The following is a 22,270-nucleotide window of genomic DNA, read 5'->3' as shown; positions in this document are numbered from 1 at the left end:
TTGCCGCTCTAGCCGCTGGCCACTCCCCCTCTCACACTGCACACTGACTGAGCACAGCGCAGGACCAGAGAGACAGAGAGGGTCGAAGAAAGCAGCGTAGCTTTGGCAGTTAAAATGTGAAATACACCTCAGACCCACAAAAATGTGCAAAGTAGCACTACTTTGGACTATCTTTGACTTTGAATAAACAAACGACAATTCCCAAATTTAAGAACGTTTCAGAATCCCACACATGCAAAGCACAAATAGCTATAGACAACAAGTGGCAGACAGAGCGTGATGCCACCTATAGGCAGGCTACCAGACACTGTTTTTGAGTCACATCGTTGTCCGTATTTGGGGGCGTGTTTGGTGGGAAGGTAACCTGCACGCCACCCACAGACGCCACATGCAGAACGCCTTACAACACCGCCTTTGACTCTTTTCCTGCTTCCAACGTTAGCTACATGATTGCTTACTTTTCTTCACTTTCCTGGAAAGGAACATCGCGACTGTTGTGTGGAATAAGGTTGGCGAAAAAAAGGTGCTATGCTTTTCCGTGTCTATTTTTTTGCTAAGAGGAAACTCAACAAAAAGCCATTTGCCAACACTAAATATCAAACAAAAGCCAGACACTATAGTATTAAGTTGTTGTGAGCTGTAGCCTACATTCACCACTTCTAACCAGAGGCAGAAGTAATCTCGGAGATTATTCCTTCAGAGCGCTGTGCAATGCGAGAAAATCTCAGAGCTGAACCGGGCAGACACACCCCGGGTTAATTAAGTCTACTGCTAACTAATAACATTACCGTCGCCAAAATAATAGTAAGTCATTTTGGGGTACAATTTGGTTTTGATTAATTCTACAAGCAGCAATACCACAGGCCAAGCAATCGGCCCATTCCAAACAGGCACATTTTCAACGGGCATTGTACTAGTTACTATAATTTCTAAATTACATGAGGTCCCCCGGCTTAAAACTCTAGGAAATCTATATCTCATTTAAACCCTTATTGGAATATAGATCAATATATATATATATATAAAAGATAAGAAACACATCCACAAGGATCAATGAAAAAAAAAAAGGCTAGTTCAAAAACAGTAAAATTCTGTCAGGTGTTAAGTAAAATATAAAAATGGGGATGTTTGACACTTGATGCACATTAACAAGGGGTTAACTCACAAGGTATAGGACTTTTGCGCAGAATGCTCAGCTGTTGCAGTAAAGCACACAATATCATGCTGTTTCATTTAGAAAGATGCCTCTGCGAATCATAAACAGCAATGGTGCATGAATATACTTATTCCTTTTTGCATTCGGCTAGAAAAGGTAAAATACAAAGTAGAGCTAGGGGTAATAAAGAAACAGTGTCACTTTTACTTTGTCCACCAGCATGTACTGACTTGTATTTTTTAACTCTAAAATGTCCCACTGTAAAATATGGATAATGTCCGGGAATAACGTCAGGAATTATGGACAAGGGGACAACATTTTCCAAATTGGGCCCCTTATTCAACCCACTCCAGTAGCATTGCATGGGCAATTTGTGTTAATTGCCTTAGTAAAGTCATGGTGCAGATGACCTGCCATACTGAAAACATTAACGCATACAATCCAGTCACTGTAGGCTATACTGCAACAGGGAATATAAAGTAACAATAGGATTGGCGATATTGGGGCGATGGAGATTTGCCATACTATTTATTTATACTGAGGTCGCTTACCCTTAAATATCTGAGGTTGTATCCATTGTGGGTAATGTAGCAAAAAAAAAGCAGCAGACATTTCCACTTCCGCTTTTGAGTTTCCAAAATAATTTAATACGCTAGGCTATAGCCTTTCACATTGTCTTATTTTTTAATTTCATTATTATTTAAAATAACTAAACGGATGATGACGGTTGATGTAGGTCTAAATTATTTATAAGAAAAAAAAATGTGTTTTTAATAGGCTATATGGTAGAAATGGTATACCACAATTAGTTTCTCAAACATAGGCTACCGGTTGAAATCGTGTTTTTGCTCAGGCATCTGCAAAGTATCAGGAAATATAAGGACCTTACCAAAGCAGGAGTTGATGAAGCCGTACCAGCAGCAGCCGCTGCGTCCCAGCAGCCACTTCCCCCGAATACTGGAGGCGAAACTGAGAGTGGTGCCGAACAAGCACACCAGCATGTCACTGACACTGATGTTCAGCAACAGCATGTTCACCGATGTTCGCAGCTTCTTGAATTTGCAAAACAAAAGCAGCACAATGAAGTTGTTTAGGAAGCCAAAAGTCATGATGAAGCCCAGCACCACGGACAGCACTACGAATCCCGTCGGGGAGAGCCTCCCCGTGCCCGCCGGCGCGTCCACCAACTCCCGGTCATCGCTCATGTTGAAGCTGTAATTCAAACCACCCTGACCAGAAAACATCCTGCTGTCCATTAATCGACACTTGTCTTCACTCGAGCCGTTTTGGTAGTTAAAAAGTCACTTTGCTCACGTGGAAAGTTCATGAATAGCAGCTTCCTTTTCAAGTCTTTCTCGATGCTGTTTCTCCTTTGGGACGACCTGAGCGCATTCCTCCACTGCTACATGTAGCTAGCTGCTAACTCGTTCCTATAAAACTGACACTGACACAAATGCTAAAAAAACCCCCACTGTAACCATGATGTGCCACCTGTTACGTTAACGCATCGCGCGTCCCCTTCTCCGTAGGCCTATTCAGCACATTTCAGTAGGAAGCGCACAAGCCTCTTTAATATTTGGCCAAAGCTGTCATTATTCATCACCGTTTATCACAACACTCAACACAACACTCAATCTTTTCCTGACTAGTTGTAGGCTATGTTTGGGGAAGTCTGTCATCTCTAAGTCACTACTTTTAGATGAATAGTAAGCCTACTATTAGCCTAATCCGCGCATATAGACTCCCGTAAGATGAAAAGGTGTTGCGTGAAGGGCGCTCTTCTCCGCTACCCAGCATCTTTTAAAGGCGACTCTTACGTCACGAGACATGACAGGGGGGCCACGGAATGTGTGTGTGTGTGTCTGTGCGTGTGTGTGCGTGCGTGTGTGTGTGTGTGTGTAAAAAAGAGAGACAGAGAGAGAGAGAGAGAGATGCTCCTAGTACATGTATTTAGGTAGGCTACAGCAGGGTCAGCTGCTTTTAACATACAGACCTACTGAAGGAAGGGAAATCTACAACAACCCTGTTCGATTATCACAAGGTTCTTTTTTATAGGCTACATTAGCTGCACATTAAAATCCGCTTGCAGTAAATGTAATTGATTATCTGTCACTTAGGTAGCTTAAGCACCAAATGAGCAGTAGATGGTTGTGCTGAGTCTCTGTACTTTGTGCGCTGGGGGTATGTCATATTTTTTTATGACATATTTGGCATGTAATGGTTATTTGTAAAACTGACCAAAATCCCTTCACGCCGGTAATATCGGTTGTCCTTCAGGCCATCTGTGCATGTCCTCACATCACACCTCTGGTTTAACATGGTGCTTTTAATGTGGCTGCCTGTATGCATGCTGTTGTTCTTTATTATCACTGCTGGGTAGTTTTTATACTGATAGTCCTAAAAGCAAAGTCCAACATGAGAGTTGCTGATGTTGTATAGTTATGATTAATAGTATACTAAGCAGATCCTTGCTTGTGATATGACAAAATATTTAATGTAAAAAGGCATGTTGATGAAAGTGTGAAACCCTTTGGTTTGTATGCAGTTGATTTCTGTACAGTTTAAAGATACACATTTTATTTTGAAAAAATACAGTATATATTTTTATAGTTGGAAAATGATAGTTATCTTTACCTTCCCGATAATCCTCTTTACTTAAAATCCCTGAGATCCACTGTTGATAAGTGGGTGATGTCCAATTCATTGGATCATAACTGTGTTTTCCCTCTGCATTGACCCTGCAATTCTGGTATTCAGTTGCCAATGTCAGTTCAGTTCCCCAAGTTTTTACTTTTGACGATGCACCAGGGCCACAAATTATGAAAAAGAAGCTGTGTTTTCATGCCAATTCCCACTATTAACAACTGTCAGATGGTCAATTACCAAACACCTCCGTCCACAGATGGGTTGTTCTGAAAATTATCTCTGAGGGATTCTATCAGCCAATGGTGTAACCATATAAAAAATGCCTAAAAAACAACAAACACACAGAAAGCAGATAAGGTGTGATGCTTCCTCATGGTCTTCGATAATAAAATGAAAATGTGTCCCTCTTCCTCTGACATTTAATTTGTATTAAGCAGTTCTCTGCTGACGAAAGAATACTTTTATATATGAGTAATTTATGAGGGAAATTGCTTCTGTTTATTTCAGTCAGCTCCAGTGAATGTACAAACCTTCCTGACACAAAATAAGTCTTTCTAGATGTGCTGTAAAGGTTTTCTATTCCTAATGCATTTAGCCTCTGTGTATACTTAACTCAGATGGGCAGATGTCACTTAGTTGAAGTCAACTAAGTGATCATTGCCAGTCTCTGTCTCTCTCTGCTCATTTGCTGTGAAGACAATAAAAGGGCCAAGCAAAAATAAGACAGAAAATAAATCATTCGGAGAGCACTTAATGTGTGCACCAAATTTCATACATCTAATATGTTGAGAGCCATTTCACCTAAAACTACACATTTCAACATCATCAGTCATCATTCACACCACTGTCTACCTGCAGTATAATATACAGTATAGTACACATTTAGCAAATGCAAATTACATCTTACCACACAAAAGCTTACAGCGCCAAACAGGTTACAGTGGTTGAAATGGGAAAATCAACAAGGTGTTCAGGTTGGTTTACTGGACTGTGGAAAGTTTCGTGTGATGGAATGAATGAGCCATTGTGTCAGTGTTCAGAATACATTATCCTGCAACTTCAAAGCTACGCCTTATAAAGTATGTTAAATATTTGCACAATAGTATACTGTTCCATTAGTCTATTCATGGCAACGGCCTTAGTAAGCTCATACAAATAAAATAAACGACTAAAACGAGCGTCACGCTGTCTCTGCAGGAAAAGTCAGGCTGCTAAATCGAGCAAAGACTAATCGCTCATCTGCTATTCCTCGGCCCAACTGTGAAGAGCAAACTCCGGCATGTATGCATCTGTACGTCGTTAAAATTAACAGCTTTTTTATTTTCCCGGTACTTACCTGAATATAAACGTCAGGCAGGATTCGAGTCTGTTGTTCATAAGCGGCAGCTATGAACGGAAGAAATATACGCTGTCAGTATAGTAGCATGCTAGCTAGCTGTAGCTGATTGCTAATGTGGTGCTAACGCACAACCATTTGGCTTCACAGTATTATTTGTTACTGAGGCGTTGCTGCAGTTTGTAACGTATCTTTAAGATATCTATTTACGTAAAACATGACGTGTTGTAGCTAATATACCTGTTTACTTAGTCGGTGAACAAATGCCGCTGATAAATACGTTTATATGTAGTTGTGAGTGTTGACACTACACAGTGTAGCCTGGTAACTTAACGTTACTGTTTGCTAGCTACCTATGTAAAGTTACCCTGCTAGCCACGTAAACTGCTCCTGCTTGGTGTTGACGTAGCAGCAGCCGCTTGCCTGTCATGTCAAGCTAGTTTTATTTTATATGAATTAGGAGCACCAAGTCATTGACAGTCTGCCTAATAAACCAAGACATCCCGAAGACTCGAACTCCACCGAGGACATGTACAATTGTGAGTCAAAATGCTGTAGCTGGACTTGAACGTGTGGCTCGTTGGGTTCTTGGTCCTGTTGCATTGAGCGGATGATGAAGCGGGTCATCTGGTTGATATCAGGATTAAACAGAAGAATGATGAAGCTACTTTTTGCCCTCGCTTTGATCGCCTACATTGCCTGTAAGTGCACTGATTTGTGTAATTGAACGTATCTTACCTGTTAAATTGGTATCATTCCTGTTGTGACTTTATTGCCAACCAAACTGTAAACTTGTGTGAGTAGTTTAAACTGACATCACTAACTGTTTGGTGACCAAGCCCCAACAATGTACCTTGCAAGACGAGTACTGGGTGTTCATACATCGAAAAACCTAAATTATCCTTCTGGATAAGTGTTGAAGCAGTCAACATACAATACAAATTAGTTGCATTTCAGGATGATGTACCATCTCATTTCCAAGGTGTTCCATTATCATTAGAGAGAGAGAGGGACAGTTTAATGTGATGAAGTGGTAAAGGGAATTTACATCCAGAAAGCAGAAAGCCATTGTTTGATTTATTTATTAAGAAATAATACCAAACATTTATTGCTTTCTGCTTATCAAATGTGATGATTTGCTGCTTTTTATACTTACTTTTTTAGACTATCACTGTAAATGAAATATATATTGTGACTTTCAAGAGGTCCATTTTGTCTCTGGGAATTTTTAATGGACAACTCTCCTCATTTTCTGACATTTGAAAGGCTAAACAATTATGAAATATAATCAACGGATTAATCAACATTGAAAGTAATTGTTTATGCATTTCCCAAAAGTATCAAGTGTCAAACAGTGACCTATTTTAATTTTTGATTGGCTTGAATTGACAGAAATGTTAGTTTGGTCTGCTTTGCTCAACTTAGTTGTTGTTTTGAAGATTGTGTTGCATAATGAACGTGGTGTGTCTGTAAAACCCATGATGCCAGCTTTTGTGCCCATCAGGCGACATGGCGGCAAAGTTTTCACAATACACTTTATCATGTTGATTTATATTCATAGAACTAGTTTTGACTGGATTTGGCAGAAAAAGCAGCTAGTATTTGATAAGAAGCTGAGCTCATCTGTTCATTTTATTTGATTATCATCACAATTAACTAGTAATGCTTTGTAAGGTTGAACTGGAAATTTAACTGCGATAGTGTGGTTGACTATTAAGCATGATTTGTTGTTTCAGCAGGGCTGTAGTCAACATTGGCTTTGCTAAGTCCAGGACAAGGCCAAGCAAAGTCAAGTCTGAGTTAGAACCAAATACAAATGGACTTGAGACAGATTCAAGACAAAACTGAGTCCTACACCAAGACCAAGATTTAAACTAGGATTTAACCAGCATATATTCAGTCATTTGTTATTGTTTAATTTTAGTTTGTTCTTAACAGTTAACTATGCTATAACCTCAATTATCAATTATAAAAGTCCCCTGGGTTTAAACATGCATTATCAGAAAATAACCAGCAGTGTACTCTATTCTGGGCAGACTGACAGAAGTTAGGTTTTAGTAATGTAGATCATTGTGTTGATGTTGCTCCAAATTCAGGTGAGCTCACACATTGCTGTTATCAGGTGATTACACTACCGGAAATTCTGTCAAGTCATAAACCAATTTCACCTCTGCTGAACTGAAGAAATACACTTCAGTGTAATATAACTTTAGTTTCAAGATTAGATTAGAGAACCTAAATCCTAAACCAATTAAGACTGCGTCACACACTGTGAGTGCGTTGACATGGACATAATTAACCCATTAATGAGGCTTATTCCGTTTATGATCATATTCTCGATATGGTGTTTACAAAGTAGATATAAACCAGTTTGTTTTAGCCTTTATCTATGGTTTATATGCTAAAACAAGATAAGTGGGTTATTCATGTCCATGGAAACTAGGGCTGCATTATATGTGGAAAATATGCAATAACATTGTTGAATGTTGCGACAACGATATTACTTGCCATAAATAAACAGATGCATTTCTGCTGCTTTCAGTATTCTACTAAAATACAACGAATTGCTTGTTAAAACAAATAAAAGGAAATAATTTCCAACATTATTTCATTGAACAAATTGAACATCAAATTGAATATAAAAGGCACCACTAAAAAAAGAATGACAGTTACATTTTAAAGTACAGTTTTCTACTGATATTTTCTTTTAACTAACACAAAAATCTCTGAGTGTCTTTCACAATATGTCAGAGCCTTAAGCGTTATGGTTGGTATATGGTTATTACGCCAGCTGATATTGCGAAGACGATAAAAAAATGATATAATGTGCAGCCCTAATGTAAACACACTCTCAGATTATCTACTGTGGAACACAAACAAGATTAGAAAATAATGTTGCATCACACATACACAAAATAAGGATTGGCTCTCTTGACAGTGAGAAATTTTATTGACCATCTTTCCATCTCCCGCTCTTTAAAAGGTACAGACTCACTCTGAAATCTGTCTGAAATCACTCCCTATTTACTGTAGTGCACTATATTTACACTCCGCCATTTTATTTGAGTGTCTGAATACTGAATTGGAAAATGTATGCACTGTATAGTCAAACATCCTCGCAACAGAGCTAAAACAGTAGTTCTTGTTAAGTACACATCATTCTGCTAACAATTGAATGTCACCTTTTATACAGAAAACTCTGTGTCTTTCCTGAGGGTCCCTGAGAAAATCACTTAAGTTTATACATTTTCTTTTCTTTTTTTACTTCTGTAACATTTGAGGCAAAATTGTGAGGCAGAAGAGGGGTTAATATATTATGAAAGACTGGACATGGTCAAGACAAAAGACCATATAAAATGAGACTGATGCTCAAGTCTTTATTAATATCTGAATCTTTAGTGTGAAGATTAAATTGAAGGTCAGAGGAACTAAATAGGAAATACCCAGATTTGAGAGACAGGGTATTACCTGGTTGGACTTTCATACTAATCCATTTTGAAAATAGCCAGATTTGTTTACAGCTCAATCATTTACAATCCACTCATAAGACAGTACAGTTGTAGGAGCCAAGAAAAAAGAAAATAACTGCTGGAGCTTCTTTTCCTCGATTTGTGTCTCTATGGCAGTTTTGCTTTTTTGGCTTTGTTAGACAGACTGATATCGCTGCACGCGACACTGCACTATACATTCATAATGCTCCCATTTTTGTGACAAGTTTTCTCTTTCTCTCTTCCAGCTGTCTGGGGAACATATACGAACATGAGGTACAGTAATTCATTTCTCTATTCTCTCTACTGAAGAAACAACAACCTCAACTGATACCTGAGACTTTAGCCTTTAGCACCGAGCTATTCCTTAAAGGAGCTATTCCCCGGTCTTGTAACACAAGGAGAGCCTGCCAGAGCTTCTTCTATTTGGTCCGAAAGTCCGAACCATCCAAAAAATGCTTTCACACTGTAAACGAACCGGACCATGGTTCAGTTTGGTCTGGACCGAGACCACCTCTTTTGGTCGGACCAAAATTTGGTCTTTTGATCCGCACCGTGGTCCAGGGGAGGTTTCACACCTGTAATTTTGGTTCGGATCAAACTGAAAAGTCCGAAAGTCCGGACCAAATGAGGTATGTGTGAAAACGCCCTTAGTTCACTGGACCAGTAACTTTATAGTTGAGGCTACTGTACATACTGTACATTCATGAAACAACAGGGAGAGGACACCTCAGTGGTTTGTGACCTTATATTTTGCTGGGGGGAAATAACTGATGAATACTCTGTGTTACAGTCATTGTTTACAGTGTGCATTACATTTATCACTTAATTATCGTTATAGTTTCTAGATTTCAGAGTCTAATTTCTTCATTGTCTTTTCTATATCCATATATAGGCCTACGAGGAAGCAAAGCATATAATATGTAAAGAAGGAAACTCTGTCTCTGTAAAACAAAAAAACAGTGAGAAAAAGCGTGCCAGATAATACTAGACCGACTGAATGGTATATCTAAAAATAAACATTTATGAACTACTGCTCTTAAATGAAACCATTCAAGAAGTTAGGCTTATTATTTCCACAAAGGAACTGTTGTACACTTTGCCTGAAAAGCGAGCAGTGGAAGTTAATGTTACTTACTTTTCTCTTCGTATTGTAAAAATACATTTGTCAACGGTTTACATAGTACCTGGTTGTATTAGGCCATTATTGGCAATTCTGCAAACCAATGAACAGCACTGCTTTATGGCATTAACAAACATTATTGTAATTATTACCATAATTTGACAGCTATTTAATTTGCTGAATTAGCCAAAAACACACATTCATGGCGTTTTTTTTATCCACAAACGGTATACAGAAGCGACTATAAAAACTATAAATATCCTACATATTGTGATACAAAGGCTATATAAACTGGTGTAGAGGTGTAGGGGGTGGTGCGCCACTAAATAAAAGCATTCTTCAAGTCGAGCTACGTATTTTCTTTGGCTTTGTGATAATTGCTGTCATCGTCTCATCCCCCCCTCTCCTTGGCTTTGTCTTTCTCTCATCATAGATCAATACAAGAACACGGAGAAATGAAGATTGAGCAGAGGATTGATGAAGTGAGTTTAACATGTGGTCAAACACTTTGTATTTTACAGGTCAAAGGAGCTCTGCTGTACAGTGTATTATCAGCTACTATTTCTCGCTTAAATTTTAGCCTAACCATCACATATTTTTATACCTTTTGATTTTTACACCTCAAGCACAGATTTGACAAAGATATTCGGTAAGTGCCAACAGTAATGTCAAAGTTGTTCATAAACATTTCCCTTCTGTGAGAAAAAGTTAATGCTCCTGAATCGGAATTGAAAAAAACTGCACCATGGTGACTAAATTTAGACAGCAGCCAAGTAAAAAGTCAGAAGTAAAATAGGCATATATTCTTTCTTATATTAAAACACAAAGGGAACATTTCTTTATTACCTAAAAGTACAACTCTTCAGTTTTATATTGTATGTGAATTATCCCTGACATTTCAATGGCTTTTTATACTTTTTTAGACAATTGTTATTGATTCCCCTCAATCAAAGCATGTGTGCACATTAAATGGCTGTAGGCAAGTTTTGGGATTAAAACGATGGGATCATTCAGCAAGTAAATTATGTTAACTTGACTTTCTTGATATAAATGTTGATTGTGCAATTCCTACTCCTGACTTAAAGTGCTCATATTATGCTCATTTTCAGGTTCATAATTGTATTTAGATGTTATATCAGAATAGATTTTGTAGGATTTTAATCTAAAATGTGACCGTTTTGACCGGTCTGGCCCTAAAAAGGCCAGACTTAATCTGACTCCAATTCTTTGGTCACTATTTGTGTTTGTTTACTGGTAGATCAGAGAAATAAAACTCAGGAATCAAATCAAGACCAAGATTCGTCCAGTTAAAGTTAATAACAAGTTTAGTGAAAGATATTGCAGAATACAAGTACATGTACATGGATCTGATACACAAAGGCAGAGTCTATATCTCCTAGCGGACCGAGAGAGTTTCCCCTGGCATCAGGTGCTGCTAAGTTAAGATACTATCTATTTATCCATTTCTGTCCCATCCCTGATGGTGCTCTCATCAGTTTGGATCCGGTCCAGATCTTCTGGCTCCAGCCGGCTCCTGACTAATTTGTAACACTGTATAAAAACATGACCTTGACTTCCAATTCTCAGCTCAGAAGAAGCAAGCCGCTATTGTTGGATTTTGAACACCTGTGTTTTAATCTCCAGCAAACTTTAAGGAGTTTTCATGAGAGCCAGGTCATTTCCATACAGTGTCACAAATCCCGCGCTTGCTGACCATTGTTTGCCTCGTTCCCTCCCCTGATCAGAGAGTTTCTTTCTCACCCTTCCTTTATAATGTCTAATAATTGTAAAACTAGATGGCCTCTCATAACCCAGGGAAACAGAGGCACTGAGGTCAGCCCCATGAACTCTAAAACCTTTTCTTAACACTTTCACAAAATATATTCTAACAATTTACATGGTTTAATTTTCAAAAAACACCATATTTTTGTTGTACTGCACATTGCTGCAGCTCCTCTTTTCACCCTGTGTGTTGAGCTCTCTGTTTTAGCTACAGAGTGAGGCATCACACTTCTATCCCATCTTTGGTTGGAGTCGCACATGCACAGTGCCTAGGTAAGGACTACTAGCCAGTCAGAAGCAGAGTACAGGTGAAACTCAAAAAATTAGAATATCGTGCAAAAGTTCATTTATTTCAGTAATTCAACTTAAAAGGTGAAACTAATATATGGACTCATTACATGCAAAGCAAGATATTTCAAGCCTTTATTTGTTATAATTTTGATTATTATGGCTTACAGCTTGTGAAAACCCCAAATTCAAAATCTCAGAAAATTAGATTATTGTGAAAAGGTTCAATATTGTAGGCTCAAAGTGTCACACTCTAATCAGCTAATTAATCCAAAACACCTGCAAAAGGTTCCTGAGCCTTTAAATGGTCTCTCAGTCTGGTTCAGTAGAATTCACAATCATGGGGAAGACTGCTGACCTGACAGTTATGCAGAAAACCATCATTGACACCCTCCTCAAGGAGGGAAAGCCTCAAAAAGGTAATTGCAAAAGAAGTTGGATGTTCTCAAAGTGCTTTAGCAAAGCATATTAATAGAAAGTTAAGTGGAAGGGAAAAGTGTGGAAGAAAAAGGTGCACAAGCAGCAGGGATGACCGCAGCCTGGTGAGGATTGTCAGGAAAAGGCCATTCAAAAGTGTGGGGGGGCTTCACAAGGAGTGGACTGAGGCTAGAGTTACTGCATTGAGAGCCACCACACACAGACAGATCCTGGACATGGGCTTCAAATGTCGTATTCCTCTTGTCAAGCTGCTCCTGAACAACAAACGACGTCAGAAGCGTCTTACCTGGGCTAAAGAGAAAAATAACTGGTCTGTTGCTGAGTGGTGCTCTTTTCTGATGAGAGCAATCTTTTTGCATCTCATTTGGAAACCAAGGTCCCAGAGTCTGGAGGAAGAATGGAGAGGCACACAATCAAGATGCTTGAAGTCCAGTGTGAAGTTTCCATAGTCTGCGTTGATTTGGGGAGCCATGTCATCTGCTAGTGTTGGTCCACTCTGCTTTAAATCCAGAGTCAATGCAGCAATCTACCAGGACATTTTAGAGCACTTCATACTTCCTTCAGCAGACAAGCTTTATGGAGATGCTGACTTCATTTTCCAGTAGGACTTGGCACCTGCCCACACTGCCAAAATCACCAAAACCTGGTTCAATGACCATGGGATTACTGTGCTTGATTGGCCAGCAAACTCGCCTGACCTAAACGCCATAGAGAATCTATGGGGCATTGCCAAGAGAAAGATGAGAGACATGAGACTGAACAATGCAGAAGAGCTGAAGGCCGCTACTGAAGCATCCTGGTCTTCCATAACTTCTCAGCACTGATAGCATCCATGCTACGCCGCATTGAGGCAGTAATTCATGCAAAAGGGGCCCAAACCAAGTACTGAGTACATGTGCATGATTATACTATTCAGAGGGCCGACATTTCTGTATTTAAAATCCTTTTTTTTAATTGATTTCATGTAGTAATCTAATTTTCTGAGATTTTGAATTTGGGGTTTTCATAAACTGTAAGCCATAATCATCAAAATTATAACAAATAAAGCCTTGAAATATCTCGATTTGCATGTAATGAGTCTATATCATATACAGTGAGGAAAATAAGTATTTGAACACCCTGCTATTTTGCAAGTTCTCCCACTTAGAAATCATGGAGGGGTCTGAAATTGTCATCGTAGGTGCATGTCCACTGTGAGAAACATAATCTAAAAAAAAAAATCCAGAAATCGCAATATATGATTTTTGTAACTATTTATTTGTATGATACCGCTGCAAATAAGTATTTGAACACCTGTCTATCAGCTAGAATTCTGACCCTCAAAGACCTGTTAGTCTGCCTTTAAAATGTCCACCTCCACTCCATTTATTATCCTAAATTAGATGCCCTGTTTGAGGTCGTTAGCTGCATATAGACACCTGTCCGCCCCATACAATCAGTAAGAATCCAACTACTAACATGGCCAAGACCAAAGAGCTGTCCAAAGACACTAGAGACAAAATTGTACACCTCCACAAGGCTGGAAAGGGCTACGGGGAAATTGCCAAGCAGCTTGGTGAAAAAGGGTCCACTGTTGGAGCAATCATTAGAAAATGGAAGAAGCTAAACATGACTGTCAGTCTCCCTCGGACTGGGGCTCCATGCAAGATCTCACCTCGTGGGGTCTCAATGATCCTAAGAAAGGTGAGAAATCAGCCCAGAACTACACGGGAGGAGCTGGTCAATGACCTGAAAAGAGCTGGGACCACCGTTTCCAAGGTTACTGTTGGTAATACACTAAGACGTCATGGTTTGAAATCAAGCATGGCACGGAAGGTTCCCCTGCTTAAACCAGCACATGTCAAGGCCCGTCTTAAGTTTGCCAATGACCATTTGGATGATCCAGAGGAGTCATGGGAGAAAGTCATGTGGTCAGATGAGACCAAAATAGAACTTTTTGGTCATAATTCCACTAACCGTGTTTGGAGGAAGAAGAATGATGAGTACCATCCCAAGAACACCATCCCTACTGTGAAGCATGGGGGTGGTAGCATCATGCTTTGGGGGTGTTTTTCTGCACATGGGACAGGGCGACTGCACTGTATTAAGGAGAGGATGACCGGGGCCATGTATTGCGAGAGTTTGGGGAACAACCTCCTTCCCTCAGTTAGAGCATTGAAGATAGGTCGAGGCTGGGTCTTCCAACATGACAATGACCCGAAGCACACAGCCAGGATAACCAAGGAGTGGCTCTGTAAGAAGCATATCAAGGTTCTGGCGTGGCCTAGCCAGTCTCCAGACCTAAACCCAATAGAGAATCTTTGAAGGGAGCTCAAACTCCGTGTTTCTCAGCGACAGCCCAGAAACCTGACTGATCTAGAGAAGATCTGTGTGGAGGAGTGGGCCAAAATCCCTCCTGCAGTGTGTGCAAACCTGGTGAAAAACTACAGGAAACGTTTGACCTCTGTAATTGCAAACAAAGGCTACTGTACCAAATATTAACATTGATTTTCTCAGGTGTTCAAATACTTATTTGCAGCTGTATCATACAAATAAATAGTTAAAAAATCATACATTGTGATGTCTGGATTTTTTTTTTTAGATTATGTCTCTCACAGTGGACATGCACCTACGATGACAATTTCAGACCCCGCCATGATTTCTAAGTGGGAGAACTTGCAAATTAGCAGGGTGTTCAAATACTTATTTTCCTCACTGTATTAGTTTCACCTTTTAAGTTGAATTACTGAAATAAATGAACTTTTGCTTCACAACTTTTGCTTAGATATTCTAATTTTTCACCTGTATGTGCCATGCTAGCAGCTAGCCTAGGCGAGCATTATAACTATAGACGGTATATAAGAATGGACCAACAGATCCCGTTGCTCTGGACGGAGACCAGTGAAGGCCTTTAGAAGCACTTTTCCGGTGAGCGCTGAGCGTTACTGCGCAGCCTCCAACTGAGAGAAACAACGTAAATGTGACGTGAGCAACGTGTCTGAAAGTTGGAAGTCTTCTGGTAGCTGTGCCAAGAGAAATCTCAATCATTCCCAATCTTGCAGAGAAGGAGAGCGTAGGTATATGTAAGGAGATAACATGGACACAGGCTAATTATTGCTAACTAAAATGCTAGTTAACATTAGTAATTAAACTTAAACAGCGAATGTAAGTCCAAACTGCCTGCGCGCTTCTCCTATACTATACGGTAATTCCTCTACTATGCGACAGTAAGTCGCGTGGTTATGACACAGCCTATTTTTACAAAAACGTATACTATGGAGCCATAACGTGAGGTACAAGGTAATGGAGCCTTTTATACATTGTTGTGTTTCTTTAGAAATAAACAATGGACAAATCGAGTCTTTAAACGCTTCAGATGTAAAGTTATTCGCTGTCAAAGTGACGTCAAAATGAATGGCAGTCAATGGAATACTAACGGGGGGTGATCGCTTTGTAGCATCAAAATGGCGCCATAGGAGATTTGAGCTCTGAAGCGAAGCTTACCCCCTTGATTATAACGTGTGTCACAAAGTCACGGAAGTAAAGGCTGGACTACAATAGAGCTGTTTGGAGCAGTTTGTGAACAGTGTTTTCTGTTGGAGATGGTAAGTCCCTTTGGGGTGGACTTTGGGCTTTTTCACTTTATAAACCTATTGCATGCACAAAAACGATATATAACACAATAAAGGAAAGGGAAAAGCCAAAAAGCATAATATGAGCACTTTAATACATATCGCTCTTTATATTTGTTCACAATTGAGCTTGAAGTGAATGTTCCTGCTAATGGGAAACAGAACTTCACTTACTGTTTACTTAACTTAGTCTCACACAGTTTGGGAAAATAACTTTTAGGTTGCTTTCACAACTAAGCTGTTTGGTTTGATTAAAATGAACTTGATAACTGAACGGAGTGCGCTTGAAAAGGCAGGTCTTGGTCCACTGCCAAGTGGACTCTGGAGCGGTTCATTTGTGGTGTGAAGGCAAAGAAACCAACGACAGGATTTTATGAAACAAGATATGTGATTTTAACATGATTTCAAAATCTAAAATACTAATAAATCCATCTGCTGATTGTAAACTGTTCAGGAACCAATATTGAAAATAATAATTGATCTGTATAAGGGATGCATATATTGATGTAAATCATTTGGTAACTATAGTAACACAGATGTACGTCAGCAACATACGTGTATGATCAATCAAAGGTCAAAAGTAATTAAAACTGTGGTCTGTTGTGACATAGCGATCCCACAGTAACATTTGCAGGTAAGACTGGGCAATATATCGATATTATATCGACATGGATATATGAGACTAGATATCGTCTTAAATATCGTAAAATGACAAGTGTTGTCTAATCCTAGTTTTAAAGGCTGCGTGGTACTGATGATTATTTATCAAAAATCCAATAGTCAACCCTACAATATCGTGGCAATTTCTACATTGATGTATTTGCTCAAAATTATCGTGATATTTGATTTTTTCCATATCCCCCAGCTCTACTTGCAGGAATATTACTATACAAGACTAGGGATGGGGATCGTTCATTTTTATTGATATTGCTACCTTTTTCGAGTCTTTATCGATACCTTATCGATACTTTTCAATTATTTGGTGGAAAGACAAGACAACAAATTCTTAAACTTAACTCTTATTGCTTTTATTGCAAAAACTGGGAGTTGTACTGTTTCTTCTGTCTCTGTCGCTGTTTTTGTTTTAACGAGTTGATTAAGCGGCCCACAGAGCGGTGCTCTCAGTAGCCAGTCCGACTATGTTTTGAATGATTTACGGTGGGGAGGCTAGTCTTTACCTATGGTCTTTACGCACACACTGTGCTCGTAAATCATTTTTCCCGTTTGCGCACAGATCTATTTTTAGACATAACGTTATATGATCCACTAGTCTCGATAGTAGTATCGATAAGCTCAGATCTTATTGATTTTCGAGTTTTGAGAAATTTGGAACCGGGTCCTTAAAGGGTAAATACCATTTTTTTCAACCTGGCCCCTATTTTGCTGTGTTTATATGTCTAAGTGACAGTGAAATTGGTCCAGTAATACAAAATGTCTCAGAGGTTTTTAAAGGTCTATCTCTGAAGGGATCATTTCCATAATGTCAGACACTTAGAATATTAATCTGAGCCTGTCAGTGACAAAAGGAGCACTATTGTGAAGGTAAATACAAGCTAGACAATTGCCCCATAACTTGCATTGTAGCCCGTTTTGCCGCTGCCGACTGCAGCAATCTTGCTTAATCCAATTTCAATTTCAAAGATTGCTCTTCCTGTCACTTAGACATAAAAACATAGCAAAATAGGATCCAGGTTGAAAAAAAATGGTAGTTACCCTTTAATAGAACCGGGTCTCGAGACCCATCCCTATACAAGACTCCTCTTTTTCATCCTGTCTCTGCCTGTTAGTCATTATTCTTAACATGTGGTCGATTCACAGTCTATTATTAACACCAGAGAACATAAATATACATACAAGCTTTCAAGTGCTGCATGACCTGCTGATGACATAATTTGGCTCTCAATTTTCTTCTTGTGCCCATGAAAAAAAATAATCTTTATGCTCACTTTTTATCTTATTTTAGGCTGTGGCTCCTCTCCGAGAGAAGATTCGTGATCTGGAACAAAGGTGTGTATCCCTTTTTTAATGCACACATTTGTACACATACACACACTCAAAGTTAGTAAGCGAAAAGTGTTGCGAAAATTGTCTAAAGACTTGAGGAAACTGACAATTGGCATTTCTCTTCACTGTCAATATAAACATATTTTCTTGATTGCAATACCAACTCAATGCTCAGAGCACTGTTAGACCAGCTTGACGTCCATTAAAGAGCAGTATGCTGCGCTGATTTGCATAGCTTTCCTCCCTAGTTACCAGATATTTGATACCATAAAATTAGAAGTCACGCGACTTCCGCATAGCAGGCTATCGATGAATGAAGCCATTATTGACTTTTCCATTGCAGCTACTCATGGCGGATCAATTCTGCTGTCAGAGGTTAATTATTTGTCAGGTTTAAAACATGAACGCTAAGGAGACAGAAATTCAAAGCCACTTGTTTAGATTGCGCCCATTGCCCTATGTCTCTACTGGGTGCTGCTTTTAATAAACCTGCAATTTGGAATTACAAGACCCTTTAAATAGAACGTACCCTATGTCAATTTGATCCAGCCACTGTGGAGTGCTCCAGGTGGATTGTGTAGAGACAGGCTTGTAGGTAAATGAAGCCCTGGATGTTCTGTTCTGCTGCTGCTCCTTATGATGTACAAACTGCGCTTTCAAAAATCTTTGAAAATCTAGATCTTTATGTTAAAGAAAGGTACAATAAGACACCATATACAGTTGTATTCAGAATAATAGCAGTGTGTTTAAAAAAAGTGAATAATGCTCAAAATCCTTGCAATAGCTTTTAATTCCATAATATCAATGCATTGCATTGCACACTGCACATTCAATTCCAAATCAAACATGACCAAAATTGATCAAGTTTGTGTTATACCTTTACAGAAAGTGAAGAAAAAGGAATATTAGGCTGTTCAAAAAAATAGCAGTATTTGCATTTTTCTTTACGATTTACTGTATAAACTGAAACATGTCTCAAGGGTTTGCTTTACTTTGAATCACTGCACTAATATTTAGTTGCATAACCATTATTTCTGACAACAAGCAATTCACTTACTGTATGGTGCATGTTATGAGAGCAGAGCTTTCAGGAAAATGCAGTGAAAGCCTATTTATTTATTTATTATTCAAGAACTGGATTTACATTTAGCTAAATAATATTGTCATCTTCTGCTTCGTTCTCATGAAGTTTTTCTTTCTTTGCCTTCTCTCTCTAGTTTTTCTCAAAAATACCCACCTGTGAAATTCCTGTCAGAAAAGGATCGGAAGAGAATTTTGGTATGCAACATACACAATTTCAAACAACAATCACATTAACAATAACTATTATACATAACCATTTGTCACTGGCTGTATGCAGAGTAAAACTATCAACCTTAGCTCAATCTTCATTTTAGCCAACACTAGCAATGTGTCTATATGGAGGTCAATGTCCATCAGCTCTTTTACCACTTTAGTTCAGACAGAAATATCTGGTAACACTTTACTTGAAGGTATCGACATAATCGTGACATGACACTGTCATGAACGTGTCATAAACGTTATAAACAAGTCATAAACGTTTATGACTTCTGTCATTAAGTGTCATTTGGTTTTTGTCATGACAAGTTGACATTGTTTGGGTTGTCTTGATTATGACAACTTGACATTAATCAAAGTGACATTACCAGAAGTTGTCTTGGTCATGACAAGTTGACATTACATTTGTTTGGGATGTCTTTGTAATGACAACTTGACATTAATCAGGATGACATTACCAGTGGATGTCTTTGTCATGACAACTTGACATAATGTCATCCTGTTTAATGTCAAGTTGTCATGACAAATACATCTTCTGGTAATTAAATTTATGGTATTTAAATCCTGCATTACTTGGTGATTGATCGCGCTATTTATAGGGCCAAAATGGAGTGGATTTTACTTTGTTACATTTTGCAGCAATTATCTCTACTTTCTACTCCACTACATTTCTACAACGTTCTATTACATTTTCATCAGTTTTTCCCCCTGCCAAAACGTTTTCCTGACCGTCACACGTTTGTCTCACCAGTGAAGTTTGGTTGTCGTAGATATATATGTGGGCACCGCCGATCCTTCATTGGCTTCCAAGCCGGTGTTATGTGCCTTCTGGTTTTTCCACCTACTGGTTTCCGAGCCTGTCCAGATGCCATGTAAACCTATCAACCTACCCACGTCAACAGATTCGCTACATATTCATAAACATTTTACTGGCCTTTGCATGTCGCAACTCAAATAAAAACTACACTGAACTGAATATCTGAGCCCTACATTACTAGAACATTGTACAGCGGGAAAATGTGTTTTAAAAGTAATTACGATGATCCTTGTCGCGCTGGATTCAAACCTTCCTCAGCAAAAATAAAAATAGGCTATATGAGTCCGCTTCACTATCCACTACACTATCACGCTAATCACATCAGTCTCCTGGACATGACTTTGTTTTTTCTTTTTTCTCAGTAGGCCATGAATCACTGTTTATCTGAGTATTCCGAAATAACTATGTCTGCACTCCAACCTTCTGCTACACCTCTGCGCTATCCGTGTACAAGGATTTGTCATAAATTATAGCAGGCAGCACACGGATTCTGAAACAATGGGTCTAAAACAACTGATTACCCTGGGCTGGAAACGCGTGATCTCGAGGCTCTCAAACAGCTAGGCTACAATAACAAGTTCCTTGGATTTATGAAAAGAAGCAATATTTCTATTGACATGGCTCAAATGCCTACATCTAGTTTCCAATAGCCTACATCAAATTCATGTATGAATACTTGTCTTTTGCCCACAGTTAATATTCAAGAATATTGGCTTCTTTAGTTAAATTGAAAAAAGGTTTTGTAGAAAAACCTTTACCTCAGAGTAAAGTTTCGAAGTATTCTTTAGCTATCAGTGCTGAAACAACAGTCAGTCACCTGTAAAGCTTTTTGAATTGCTCTATCTATCTATCTATCTATCTATATATATATATATATATATATATAGAGGATCTGAACAAGATTTTTTCTTTAGTCTGTAGGATATGATTTGTAGGCCGGGACGTCTCTACAGCACTACAATACTTAATTCAGAATGGTTTGACACATGTTTTGCATTTAACAGATATTGCGCCCCCCCCCCCCCCCCTGCAATTTGGATATTGCACTAGTATATTGTGATTTCGATAAAATTGTGTTTAATTGTGCATCCCTAATTAATTCAGACTTCACTGTTGCCTTAGTCTGTGGAAAGAGTAATTGACCACAAAAATTTGAATTCTCTTTTAGTAGTCAACATACCCTACCCCACTTACACCCTTTTCTTTGGTACAGGCTGAAAGTCAGTTTCAGTTTCATTGCTCATTTCTGAATTTACCCTCAGAAAAACTAAATATCCTTTACTGATGTAATCCTACATGTTTATTCTTCCACTAGATCACTGGTGGGGCTGGTTTTGTTGGTTCCCACCTGACTGACAAGCTGATGATGGATGGCCATGAGGTAACGGTGGTGGACAACTTCTTCACAGGAAGGAAAAGGAATGTGGAGCACTGGATTGGCCACGAAAACTTTGAGCTCATCAATCATGATGTGGTGGAGCCTCTCTATATTGAGGGTGAGCAACAGAGTTAATGTGGGAGGTGATGAATTGGTTTTCACTAACAGGACCAGCTTGTCCAGGGGGGCTCACAAATAATTATTTTAATATTTGTACTATAATGGCAAAAAAATGATCATTCTGTATCTTCTGCTTTCACTATGCGTGTTGGTGCACATCTATGCAGTAATAGATACTATAAACAAGACCAAAGGTATTGTAAAAAAAAAATTAGTACAGTAGCAAAGAAGCTGGATTCACAAATGTTTATACTAGCTGTCAAATTAGTTAAAGTGTGCTTCATGCCAGGAAGAAACAATATATCACCATTGAAAAATCAACATTAATTCTCCATAGGAAGCATATATAGTATAGTTATTATTCTAGTAAACATGCACAATGAGTCAAGTAAATGTAAAAAAAAAAAAAAGAGTAAAGTACACAGCAATTTAACAGTTAGTTTCTTGGACTGTTGCAGTCGCAACACATTATCTCCAGCCAGCTAGTATAGAGAATAGGAATTTGATGTCATGGTGATTAAAATTTTAGTACGGGGGTGCCATCCTGTGAGGACGCGCTCTGTTTACCTGTGCCTGCTATGGTAGTTACCTACCATAAGTTAAATAAAAAGGATGATTATTTTCTTAGCCAAAATAAAATGATGAACAAACACTGTGGAAAAAAAATGCAATTGAGATGAATGAAAATAAAAGCATTGTGGATCTCTCTAGGGAAATATACATTATTAGTGTTCCTCTTGGCCCAAGCTAAATGGGGTTTGAGGGTAATCCTGCATTCAAGTTA

The 22,270-nt window shown here is 38.7% G+C and overlaps 2 protein-coding genes across 4 annotated transcripts in view; one reads left to right on the top strand and one right to left on the bottom strand.

The window, feature by feature from the left end:
• Positions 1–2,936, bottom strand: part of tmtops2b (teleost multiple tissue opsin 2b) — a 30,380-nt gene extending 27,444 nt beyond the window's left edge. Inside the window, exon 1 of the mRNA XM_031294477.2 lies at positions 2,046–2,936. Coding sequence (XP_031150337.1) covers positions 2,046–2,412 — 367 coding nt within the window. The 5' untranslated portion in view covers positions 2,413–2,936. The remainder of the gene's footprint in view (positions 1–2,045) is intronic.
• Positions 2,937–4,903: 1,967 nt separating this feature from the next.
• The window catches only part of uxs1 (UDP-glucuronate decarboxylase 1), a 42,603-nt gene continuing 25,236 nt past the window's right edge, over positions 4,904–22,270 (top strand). Inside the window, exons 1-7 of one of the 3 annotated variants that reach the window (XM_031294441.2) lie at positions 4,904–5,093; positions 5,599–5,839; positions 8,875–8,902; positions 10,183–10,231; positions 17,832–17,875; positions 19,090–19,150; positions 21,304–21,484. In XM_031294441.2, the coding sequence (XP_031150301.1) occupies positions 5,749–5,839; positions 8,875–8,902; positions 10,183–10,231; positions 17,832–17,875; positions 19,090–19,150; positions 21,304–21,484 (454 nt within the window). In that variant the 5' untranslated portion in view covers positions 4,904–5,093; positions 5,599–5,748. The remainder of the gene's footprint in view (positions 5,094–5,598; positions 5,840–8,874; positions 8,903–10,182; positions 10,232–17,831; positions 17,876–19,089; positions 19,151–21,303; positions 21,485–22,270) is intronic. The other 2 variants (XM_031294449.2, XM_036004235.1) reach the window with 2 other exon arrangements.

Source organism: Sander lucioperca, chromosome 8 (genome assembly GCF_008315115.2).
Source record: "Sander lucioperca isolate FBNREF2018 chromosome 8, SLUC_FBN_1.2, whole genome shotgun sequence".
In the NCBI taxonomy this organism is placed as follows: domain Eukaryota; kingdom Metazoa; phylum Chordata; class Actinopteri; order Perciformes; family Percidae; genus Sander; species Sander lucioperca.
This window is presented reverse-complemented; position numbering and strand designations above follow the sequence as displayed.